Below are 12492 nucleotides of genomic sequence, written 5' to 3' on the forward strand. Positions count from 1 at the left end.
GTCAATATGTTGAAATTATCCACCTACAGCTTATAGTCTACTGACAGAAGTGTTTTTGACATTAGACATTAATATCTCCAGATTTGTTCCATTCAAAGTGCATTTGAATGGTCAATCTTCCTTTGTTGCAATTTGAACTGCATGATAGCTAGTTAGTTTATATGAAGAACATAGGGCCCTGGGGACATAGGAATGGCCCCCTTATGGATTACTGCTAACATATCATACTACATTTTAACATGTTACTGTACAAAAAACATGGTAACACTTGTAGCATATTACCATTTCAGAATATTATATGCTAACTGTATGCATGCAAATTTTAGCATGTTTCAAAATGCTATTTCTTTGTATTTACAGCATCATGCTAACCATAGCCATATCAACATGCTGACAGCATTGTGATATTCAATCGCTGTCAACATGTAAAAATGCTAATGACAGGCATGTTAAAATGATATTTAAGCATTGAGATCAAACAATAGCCAAATACAGCTGGCGTTGACAAAGTACAGCATTCAGATCTCATATCATTCAGATCTCAGCCGCCTGGTTGTTGTCGGAGATTTTAGGAATGTTGTATCTGGTTTCACTTGTTAACAAACCACTCCAAATACATAACACAGCAAATTATGCTTAATCAGGCTATTTAAATGGTATGATGGCATCATCTTCAGGTGAAACTGACAATGTCTGCCTCACTGGTGGTAACAATCCATCTACTTTTGCTTTCTGTTGTGTAATGAGCATTACATCCTCACGAGGCCGCTAGCGTGGCTCCAGACTGTCGCTCTTGTTTCATTCTGAGTAACTTGTTAGGAGAGAGGTAAACAAAAGTTTTGAGCCAGAGTCTCAACCTTCCCATATTCTTGTGCCTCAGCTTGCAGCCATTTCTTTTTTCTCTCTCTCTAACTTGTCTGCTGTTGTGAATTTAACACCTGCTTCCTACACTGGACCAGCACCCAGCAGTGGCCAGCTGATGTTAAGGCCTCTCAGCGCTGTGGCTCTCAGGAAAACACATCAGGACAGAACCAAAACATGTGGAACTGCTCGGTGGGTCTACCATGAGAGTTTCTCATATGATAATAATCAATACAGCATCGAAATCCTTTTTTCTTTTTCTTTTTTTACTATGGAAACAAAAGCTTTCACATAGTCCACAGAGATTGGAAACTCTTTGATTTGATTTTAGAAAACTGTATCTGGAGAAACAGTAATTGTTTCTTTTTGAAGCTCATTGTACAGTCCTCTATTACTATACTGTAAATTGATATGATATCACAAAACCACAAACACTTTGCATACAATTACCCACTTGAATGTCCAGTCAAAGCCTACATTAAGAATATGGAACAAATAGGCTTTGTTCTTTCCAGCTATGGCAAAGATGTTTCCAGTTTGCATCACTCCTCTCCTGCAGAGCATGCATGGTCCATTAGTCCAAGCATTTGATGTACTAAGCTCTCACACACAGATGGATTCAGGCTATATTCTAGATTGCAGCTGAGTGGGAGTCATTGGCAAAGCGCATTGTTTTTCAAAAGGGATTGAAGTTCATATTGAGGATTTGCTATAAACAGGATTTTGTGATGTAATGACATGAGGACAGTATCATCTGGGATGTGGATATCTGAGCTGCTGCACTACAGGCATCAACAGAGGATTATAATGAATCTTACTATACTAATAATACATATTAAAGCCTGTTGGTAGGACAGTTTGCTCATTTTTGCCATCATTTAGTAAATTCCACTAGTCATTACTTTTCTAAAATTAATGAGTAGCCATTTTAAAAAAATACATTCTGTATTGTTATTTATGAACCCATAAGTCTTTTGTAAGAGTCTGTTGTCTTTTTTTAGTATTTTGTAAGAAGCAAGATATCTTTGAAAAGTTAGACTAGTTACTGACAAAAGGATTTATTTGTATCCCAGCGAGACCTTTCTCGTTGTGTTAACATGTGATGTCTCATTATAAAATCTCAGTGGGAACAAAGCTGTTAAAGTGGGACAGATGGAAAGCAATTTAAGTGTTGCAAGCAGCTCTGTCCTGTCTTTCATTAGCCCTAAAAATGGAGCGTGATATGTAAAGCTCGACGGATTTGCACAAAATGAACGTTTGGGAACATTAAATGTCACTATGTATCACTCGTCGTCACCTGAATGAACAATGAAAGACGAGTGCACACACATATGCACAGAGCCCCACTGACCCTGCTGGAATGTCCTTGAATGCACCTATTCTCCAGAAGACCCTTATTTTTCTCTTTAGCGCCACACAGAAGTAACACACTACTCAGAACATGCCTTAAATCCTTGCCAAAAAGACCCAGAAATACCTCAGACAAAAAAACATCTGTGGTGTAGACAGATATAGACTGGGAAGAAGCCTGGACTTCTATTGCTTCTGTTAGCTGAAAGAACAACCAAATGTCTAAATCACAAGCCTGGGCCCCTAATCTTGACAGGCCAGGGTTAGGCAGGAAATGATGTCACAGTCACAGCAGCAGATCTCCAGACGCTGATAAGGTCGCTCTCCCTGGGAACGTGAAACAAGGGAGAGACAGATAACCCCTTTGTCTTCTCTTTCCTCCTTTCATCTTGTCCCATCAAGACAAGAGTGATTACAGCCGAAAGCTATTCAGACATTCGTCACTGAGACAGTGCACTTCATAATAATGTCACTGAGACTTTCTGAAAGTGTTTGCGTCTGATCCAAGAGCAGGATATGAATTATCAATGCTGAGATTGCTCCTCTTCCCTTGTGTTAAATCCAAACAACCCGCGACACATAAAGTTAATGAATAGGTAACTGATCCAAGAAGTGATGTAGGGGGTAGACTGCCAAGAGGAGAGTTTGTGTTTTCCCATTCTTTAATGACGATATTAGTGTGCACACTCACTGTGAGTCATGTTTACAAACAGTCAAGACTGTGGGCTGCTGTGTCTTAAGTATACATGGGAGGTTGTGTGGGCTCTGAAGGGGTCCTGCTCACTCGCCTTAGGGGTCTCCCACTCACTAAAAAGGAATTAGACACAGAGGGAGAAAGAGAGGACAGAGGGCTCAGGGTCTCATCCCGCTGTGTTTGCGTGCAAGTGTCTGTAAATGCATTTGTTTATGTACTTGAGAAATTGCAGTACATGTGCATGTTTATACGGTTGCTTAATGATCCTGTGTGGGTGTGTGCTTCCTGGCTTTAACGGTATCTCCAGACACCAGCGCGCTTTATCTCTGTGTACATCTCTTCGTCTAGTTTTGTCTGGTTCTCTGTGTGTACCTATTTGTGTTTATGTCTGTGTTTTTAAAAGGGCCCTATCAAATATCACCATTCACTGACTCTCAGAGCATATCGCAGCCCCGTCCACCGTCTCTCTGTTGGCTTAGATGGACAGCCCATCTGGTTTTCATGAAGGAGTGATCAAAACTGAGTGTCAGCCCGCTGCGGCCCGCTTTCATCCTCCCTGCCTCAGCTCCACATCACATTTCTGCTGGGGAGACAGCCTGGATTGGTCTGGGCCTTGACAATGAGTGAAACAAAAAAAGGAGATTGCCCCTATTTCTGATAAATCATAACAGGTAGTAATTACTAGTAATGAGTAGAGCCTGATGTACCACATAGTAACTGGCCAGTTTTAGCTTATCACAGATATTTCGTATTGCTGAATACATAATCGCTGGATAAGTAACAATAAATTGCCAAAGATATGTTTGAGGTCACTTAGAAACAATGACATCGCTACATAGTTTGCTCTCCTGTAAAATGTCACGCTCAGTACATCTTTGTCACAACTGAAATTTAAGGGATACTCCTATTTATGTGTTGTGTTTATGTTAAAAAGCACTTACTGGCTGATAGATTGTTATTAACAGATTTTTTTTATGACCACCTAATGTAAGAGATGTTGAGAACAAACCCATAGAGCTTTTTAGTGTCTTTTAGCTCATTGTTTTAGGCAAAACTCTTTAGCATAATTTCTAGACAAAGTTAGCTGGCAGTTTTTCTGAAAAAATGCCCTGATTAGCAATAGACTGTAAAAATAATGGAGGAAGCTTCCAGGCCTGAAAAGTGAAGCCAATGCATTCTATTTCATTTCCAGCAGGGGTCAACTCCACTGGTTGCAAAGAGAAGTCTGTTTCTATAGAAGTCTATGGGGAAATGACCCTATTTCTTACTTGATTTATTAGCTTAATAGCTATTTCATAATGAGTTTATGGTCTCAAAGTCTAGGCTATGTGATTAGTGTACACTAACTGCCCAGCACCAAGCGGAAAAACAGACAAACGTGAACAGTAAAGCATTTAATAACTAAAGCGTCAGATATTATTCTTGAGAGTTGGTGGAGACCAAAAACAGAGCTTAAAGACGAGTGAATATTTTATTTACTATTACAACTTTTTGCCAATACGTTTTCCATATCTACTTGAATTGTCCAAGTTTGTTAGCACCCTGAACAGCATCTCGCACCCCCTCTATGACAAGCTGGTTGAGAAGAGGAGCGTCTTTAGACAAAGACTTTTTTAATTCATTCAGTTAGTGGGCTGGGAGGCTGCTCAGGTACTTTTGGACTCCTTCACTAACTTTAACTGGATTCACATTTACATTTATATTATCTGCAACTTTGGCAAAGTGCAATGTATATCTTTTTATACATATAATTTATAATAACCTCCATTTTGCACACCCAATGCACATCCAATCTTCACGCTGTTTGCATGCACATTAAAGGGCATACTGCACGCTGCACCTTATAATTGTGCAACATGCAGACTTTAAGGTGATATTCTATCAGTGTTGTGTTTACAGCTTCTTTCTGTTGTAAAAAAAGCAGTCAGTGCACATTGAAATATTGATAATGGCATTGGTCTAAAAATTCAGTATCGATTAATTTCAGTCACAAATATCACTCTTAAGTAGACTTAAGTAGTAGTTCATTGTTGAATTCCTATGAGCTAGAAAATTTAACTAACATCCTTTCTTTTAAGTTTTTTAATAGTTATAATGAAGTCCTATATAATGGGAACTTAATAGAGCTTTTCTTGTGGAAAGTTAAAGACACAAGTTGTGGCCGACCCAAGTTGTGGCCCTTTGTCAAAAAAGTAAGAATGAGGTAAAGAAAGAATGATTGAAAAGAAGAAAAATAAACAAAAAGGAGAAATAGAGAATGGAATAGAGTACCACATTTCAAGAATGTCACCTACATATTTCTTTGGTTTAGGGTGAAAGATAAATTAGCATGGCTTTCTTTCTGTGAAAAACATGTGAGGAATGCTCAAAAGACTGCAGTTTCTTCAGTAGGAAACCACAGATAGAGAGAGAATTACAGAGAGAGAGTCAGAGAGAGAGAGAGAGAGAGAGAGAGAGAGAGAGAGAGAGAGAAAGAGGCAGAGGCATATGCTTTATGTTTCCAGCTGGAACTTCACCTGCTGAATAAAGAGAAACTTTTGATTTAAAGAAATATATTCTGCCGGTTCTCCTCGCGATGAAAATATGCATGGACTCTCATGTAATATCTGGAATTTGAACCAACAAACAGACAGGAATTGAGGCCAACTGTGAACTGCTTGTCTAAACCACCTCACTCACACTTATTCTCAGACAGAAATAAACGATTGCCTGTCAATCTTTTTTCCTCAAGGAATGTCTCGGTGCTGAACAGTGCTTCTTGCAGTAGGTCTTGGATTTTATACTCTATACATTGTCCAAATCCAGATGTAAGATGTAGTCCAGAGGGTGCAACCCCTACATTCCTCTGGCCTAATGTGGAAGTATAGCAGCACTCTTCACATGCCTGCTGTCCGGCTCAGACCTCTGCAGGGAAGCCCCCTTTGCATTCTCTCCATTTGATACAAGTCAAAGACTGGGCAGTCTGCCGGAAGACAATTGCTAAAGAAAGGAAATGAGAAAGCCCGGAGCAGACAGTGGAAGTCTATGAGGGAAAGGAGAGAGGAGAAAGACTGACTTAACCTTTTAAAAGCTCCCAGTGATTAAAATAGAAAGAAAAGGGGCCACAAACGAGGGTCTGGATTTCTGCAGGTCTTTGATGCCGGGCAAAAAGGGAGTGCATGCATCCATGTGTTTACATCATGACAAAGTAGGATGTGGAAATGTTTAAATTCTTACATTACATACAGTAACGCACACATTCAGTGAGTGTCTCTGTGCAGACTAGCATGGTTTTGTGTATCCATCTGTGGCATATTGTGTCTGTGGGTGTGCTCGGGTAAAGCCTGCGTGTGTTTCAGAGAGAGAGAGAGAGAGAGAGAAGAAACTCTGAAAAGCCTGGAGGGGGATTTCCTCTGAAAGAGAAAGCTTTTCTCCTCCCCCTCTTAGGCACTCTCTTACTCCCTCCTTCCCTCTCTCTCTCTCTCTCTCTCTCTCTCTCTTTCTCTCACCCCCAAACACTAAGAGTAGCCAGAGAAGCGAAAGAGAAGTGAAGCTAGAGGATCAACAGGCAGCCTTACAATTTGCTGCTCTTTGTGCTACACACTCAGACTTGTGGATAGTCTATGAAGAATGGAAGTGACTTTGGTTACTTTTCGATCAAGACAACTCACTGTCATGTGGATGTACTTCAGTCAACTTACTTTGTTGATACTCTAAACATGGCAAGAGTCTCAGCACAGAGCCCAGGGAGGCTGTCTGCAGAGGATTATCAGGACCAAAAATGAAAAAACCTTCTGCCTGATAGAGGAGAAACCTCTGCAAAGATGGTAAAGTAACATCACAATAGCACAAGTTTTACTCCTGATTGCAATTTTTGTCTATTGTTACTTTCTGGTTTAAGAATTAAAGTGCTCCACTGACCCAGTGACTGTGAGTGAGAGTGTGAGCCTCTGGTTTGGACAAGTGACTTTGTTTCTCTCTGCGGCTTTGCCAGTTATGTGTGACTGAAATTTTGGAAGCCTGATATGTTGTAACTAATGCATTTTCTATGCTTCTAACAACCTTTTCTTTCAGTTTGATACTGTGCTCAGTATTAATGCACATTCTTTGTTCTCTTTTCATGAAACCTTATCTTTGTGACATACAGAGGCAGCACAATACTAATGTAACTGCACACTTCAAACCTTTTTGTTATCCTGAGCCCAGTTGGTGGGACTGGTTCACATCGGCGGCATCTCAAGCTTTTTAAGTGTGTGCACACTGACAAAGAGAGAGACAGAGAGGAACCCATTGTCTTTTGTTTTGCATCTTTAAGTCCTTTGATTAGGACTTAATTGATGTGGGTGGCACACATACTTCAGCGAGTGGAGAGTGTTTGGGGTATAAATTATTTGACTGCTTTGCATGCCCAATAATGTAATTCTCCAGTTCAGCGTTTGGCACTTTCAAAAGCTGAAATCACAGGGCTTTTTACGACTGGAGAGGACTAGTCTAATCCCGGTCACAACAGAAACTAATTAATGACAAAGAATGAGCCACAAGATGGGAACATGTTTGATGATGGGTTTGTGGGAGGATGTGGCGTCTTTGATGTTTTATTTACTGGTTGTTGTTGCTGCGAAAATTGTCAAATAAATGCAGATAAATAGCGAGGGTTAGATAAAGATCATAATGATGCATTTTGAGCTTCTCCTATCTAGTATTCAGCTTTCTATTTATTCAATCTACTTTTCTTCTTTATATGGAAAACAGTCAGACCCCTAACATCTGTCCAAGCATGCCAGATAAATGATAGCTTCACAGAGAGCAGCATGGAAGGATGTTTGAAGGAGTCCAGACTTAGCTGCTCGTCATGGCCACCACTGTACAGTACTTTGTCCTCCCTTCACATCCACTGCAGCAAATGTTTGACCAGCTTTAACAGCCCCAACGGTTTGCTTTACTTATTGCATGACTGATGACGTTTTCGGTGACCATCCTCCAACTTCCAGTCATGAGCCGGCAGAGTGTAAATTATTAGATTACTGCACCCTGCATGACCAGGAGTTTCAATCTTGGGTAAACAAGCAATAATACGTCACCCTCAGCCCTAGGTTGCTGGTGAGATTTGTATTTGCCTTTACAGGAGTAACTGTGTGACGAGTACAGCCAAGAGTCATTCATTCACCAGCAAGGTCAAGCACTTTCTTTTTAAGGTATTACAGCAGCCTGTGTTTCATTCATTGTACAGTAAACATGGACAATGCTGTAGGTATTATTTGCAGTGTTAGTGTCTGTTGCAGAATTCAAAGCCTATTCAAAGTTAATGCAAATCAACAAAGCCAGAGATTTGCTGCTGGGTTTTTGATGTGCTCTTGTCTTGCCAAAACAGATTTAGTTTGAGGGTAGCAGTTTTTTTCTGTGATTCGTCTGAACTGGTAAAAATATCTGCTATCTAACTGTCAGTAGCAAGCAATTATTTTAGAAGAACAAGTGAACGATGGCGGATTTAGCATTTACAAGGCAAAACATGTATGTTAGATTATGTTTTTCATAACAATAAGATGATTCTTTTAAACCTAGCCTATTTGCAAATCAAGCAGGAGTCTGAAACTCAAGTAACGTATCTTGGCCTGTCTGACTGACATTTCTTCTTGGATGTCCACACACCATCTGAAACTCAACCTTGACAAGACTGAGCTCCTTCTCCTTCCAGGGAAGGGCTCTCCTACCCACGATCTGACAATAACAATTGACAACTCTGTGGTAGTCCCCACCCAGACTGCTAGAAACCTGTGTGTAACACTTGACGACCAACTCTCCTTGACTGCCAACATTGCTGCAACTACCCGATCGTGTAGATACATGCTGCATAACATCAGAAGGATACGTCCTCTTCTAACGCAGAAGGCGGCTCAGGTTCTGGTTCAGGCTCTAGTCATCTCACGTCTAGACTACTGCAACTCCCTCCTGATTGGCCTGCCTGCATGTGCCATCCGGCCCCTACAGCTCATTCAGAACGCAGCAGCTCAACTTTTCTTCAACCTCCCCAAGTTCTCTCAAACCACACCGCTCCTCCGTTCTCTTCACTGGTTACAAATTGCTGCCCACATCCACTTCAAGACACTAGTACTTGCATACAGGGCCACGAACGGATCAGCCCCAGCTTACATCCAGGACATGGTCAAACCCTATACCTCAACCCGCCCACTCCGCTCTGCATCAGCCAACCTGCTTGCTGCCCCCTCACAGCAAGGGACAACTAATCACTCAACAAAATCCCAACTGTTTGCTGTCCTGGCTCCTAAATGGTGGAATGAGCTCCCTATTGACATTAGGATGGCCGAAAGCCTACGCATCTTCCGCGTAGGCTAAAAACACTACTACACCGACTACACCTCGGATAAACTTTAAATATACATATATATATATAAGCTGCACTTTCATATGGCTCTTTGTAGTTTTGCTTATTTAAAGCTAATGTACTTGCACTTACTACTTGTTGTCTGGAGTTTGCACCTGGTTGAAAGCACTTAATTGGAAGTCGCTTTGGATAAAAGCGTCAGGTAAATGACATGTAATGTAATGTAATGTAAAAGCAGACACGGAGCAACATTAGCATTCATCTGGTGTTTGTGTCTAACTGATATATGTCCAATATATCACTTTCCATTTAGCTCTGTTTTGCTCTCCACTAACTCCTGGGAAGAAATCTCAGGCTCTTTAGCTGCTAAATGCTCGACAGTATTCACCAGCTAGTCACTAAATTTGTCTGTCTGCTGTTTGGTGCTAAACAGGTAGCGTGCAGTGGGTGGTCCTTTGTTTTTTTTCCTGCTAAACACTACCTACTAGCTGCGTGTGATGTTGCGGGAGTTAAACCAAAACCATGAGCTGAAAGACACTAAAACGCTCAGTAGAGCCGAGGACAACAGCAGAGTCGGGTGATAATTCTCTGAGTTTGTCATAAAAAGTTACCACCTTTAACACACACAAAGTCATTTGACCCATTGTTAATATAAAGATATTTCGTATAGCAGCTGACGGCAACAAACTTTCACATACTTTACTGTACCTGCTCCATATCATCAGTCGGATATGCTCATCAGTCAGTGCATTTTTCAACCACTCAGCTTAAAGCATGCATGCACATACCTTAATCTATTAACTGTTGGAAACACTGTGGACACGCTGTGTGAGAGCATCCAAATTTTGATTGGCTGGCAGTATACGTACTGGCCTAGCTTTAAAGCGTCACAGCTGTGTCTCTCTCTTCAACAGCCATGGGACAGACAATCATCAGTAGCTCCCTCCCCTGCCTATAACAAGTCATCACATCTTTACAATACTGTCGTCTGTACTCCCTTTGGCAGACAAACGGTACTTCCTGCTCACTGCTTCACTTGCTGTGACTGCCAAATTTTAACAGAACCAGATGGGGAAAATCTATACAATAAACTGATGTGATTTATAGAGAAGAAAATGTGTATAATTGCAGACATCTGCCCTGTGAAGCTGTTTGAGCCCAATTATTTAGAAGATAACACTTCAGTGATCATGACACATCAGTCTTAAGTCATAAGAATCAGTTTTTGCTTGCTTAAATTCAACGAGCTGAACAACTTCAATCAGATCTGTTGGGCAAATCTGAGGTGACACCCTGTGTGACGGTGACGAGCCAACATTTACTGAAGGATAAGACCTTCAATTTGTATGAAAGGTAGTCTGCTGTGCTCTGTTTAGCTCGGTCTGGAGTTGTGCACTTGTTTGGACTTACAGAAAACTTTGCAAAGCTCAGGAACGAAGAGCAGCAATGTCTGTGTTTTAGTACACTCCTTATAAACACACTGAGCAACTAACAAATCTCTTGTGTTATGGCTAAATAGATTTGACAAGGCCTTCCTTTACTTGTATTATTAATCTTTTTTTTTTATTTCTTGGCCATTTTAACATTGTGAGGTGGAATATGGAAGCTATTATGGTGTGTTACAGCCTCAAAAAACAAACAATTTAGAATTTTATTTCCTGATAGTTTGCCAGAATGCAAGCTTTGGGAAATGAGTTGAGATCCAGGAGACTTTGTGTTGTCCTGTTTAATGGGAGTGGTTCATTATCAATCTGTTATGGAGACATTCTAGAAGAAGAAAAAAGTCAGCATGTTAACTTTTTAGTTGTTATATGTCAGTTTTTGTTTTTAAATGCACATTGGGGACTTTTAATATTTTGGGGAAGCCTTCCACATTTTTGATATTTTGTGATTTAAAGCCACATCTGTCCTTTTTGCCAATCACTTCATCAGACATTGGGCAACTTTCTTTTAACTATACACCTGTCTGATCCTTTGGTACTATTTAAAAATATGCTGACCTGGCATGACAGGGAAAGAGATAATTAGTCTTTTTTTTTTGAGTGCATTCAGTACAGAATTAGATGCAGGTATTGCTCCAGAGCACGTAAAAGGGCTAATGTGTGCTAATGTTTTTGATTTCAAAAGAGATGGCAACAGTGATTTATGTCGGATTCTGACACACTTGGTTGATTGTCCTACAGGATGGTAAAAGACTCTTTTCAGCAGTATTGTTTTGAGACTTCCAAGTTACATGGTAGAATATTACAAGACGTTCATTGTTCATTGTTTGCAGGATTCAGTCACTTGTGAAATCAAATCTTAGCTCACCCTCAGAAGTAGGCTACTGTAGAAACTTGCTGGTTTTTAATACTTTAAATCGCATCCAATATGAGATAAACAAAAATGTTTTATGTCATTAATGTGGCCTCTTCACTTTACAAACATAGCTTGGGTTCTTAAAAACTACAAAATGAATGAATAATAGGAACCCTGCCAGATTAAAGGTCTGATAGGAAACACACACCATGTTTACTCCTGGCAGCGGTGACTCAAAGAAACGATGTAGGGGTTTTGTCTCGTAGGGGCCTTTTTAGTACTGGTTAAAATTATTTAAGATGGCTCAGCTGAATGGAGTGCCCATCTGCTGAGTTTAACAAGAGTGGATGATACACAAAGACAGCACTGTCTCACCGCCAAATAGGAGATACCAAATGTTAACAGAGGAAAAAGTGGAGAAGGATAGAGAATACCTAAGAGATACCAGTAACATGTTGTTGTTGTTGTTTTTTATTATGATTTGACTAAGACTGTTATCTTGATTATGATTGCTCTGAGACTCTTCCCACTTTAAGGTTAACTTAAGTGTGAAACCAGTAATAGTAGTGTATACGCTGCAAATGAACCTTTCTTCTTCCCATGATAATATTTCTTGTGGTTTTATGTTGTATCCCATCATCCCTCTGTGCCCATTATGTTTGGCTGACGTTATGGCTGAGTTGGTGGTGTGTCATCTGAGACTCTTGAACATATCTGCGTGTCCGAACATGCAGAATTCAGGCAGTCTTCAGGATTTACCGGCAGGTTTTGACTCAACTGTGACTTCTGCTTATATTTTGGGTTCAGCCCGGAGGTGCAGTGACAGTCCATTTCTAATGAGGATGTCAAGCAAATGTGATGACTGGTCAAGACAGAGACATCAACAAATCCTTTCAGCATGTCATATCAGAAGCTGCGCCCATTTAGTTGAAGTTATTCTTTATAATCACATTCTGGTCAGCTTACC

The 12492-nt window shown here is 40.4% G+C and overlaps 1 protein-coding gene across 1 annotated transcript in view; it reads left to right on the top strand.

Annotated features, from left to right (window-relative positions):
* Positions 1-6383: 6383 nt before the first annotated feature.
* The window catches only part of LOC120557971 (pleckstrin homology domain-containing family G member 4B-like), a 30737-nt gene continuing 24628 nt past the window's right edge, over positions 6384-12492 (top strand). The window contains exon 1 of the mRNA XM_039798726.1: positions 6384-6711. Within this exon, the coding sequence (XP_039654660.1) occupies positions 6709-6711 (3 nt within the window). The 5' untranslated portion in view covers positions 6384-6708. The remainder of the gene's footprint in view (positions 6712-12492) is intronic.

Source organism: Perca fluviatilis, chromosome 4 (genome assembly GCF_010015445.1).
Source record: "Perca fluviatilis chromosome 4, GENO_Pfluv_1.0, whole genome shotgun sequence".
Taxonomy (NCBI): domain Eukaryota; kingdom Metazoa; phylum Chordata; class Actinopteri; order Perciformes; family Percidae; genus Perca; species Perca fluviatilis.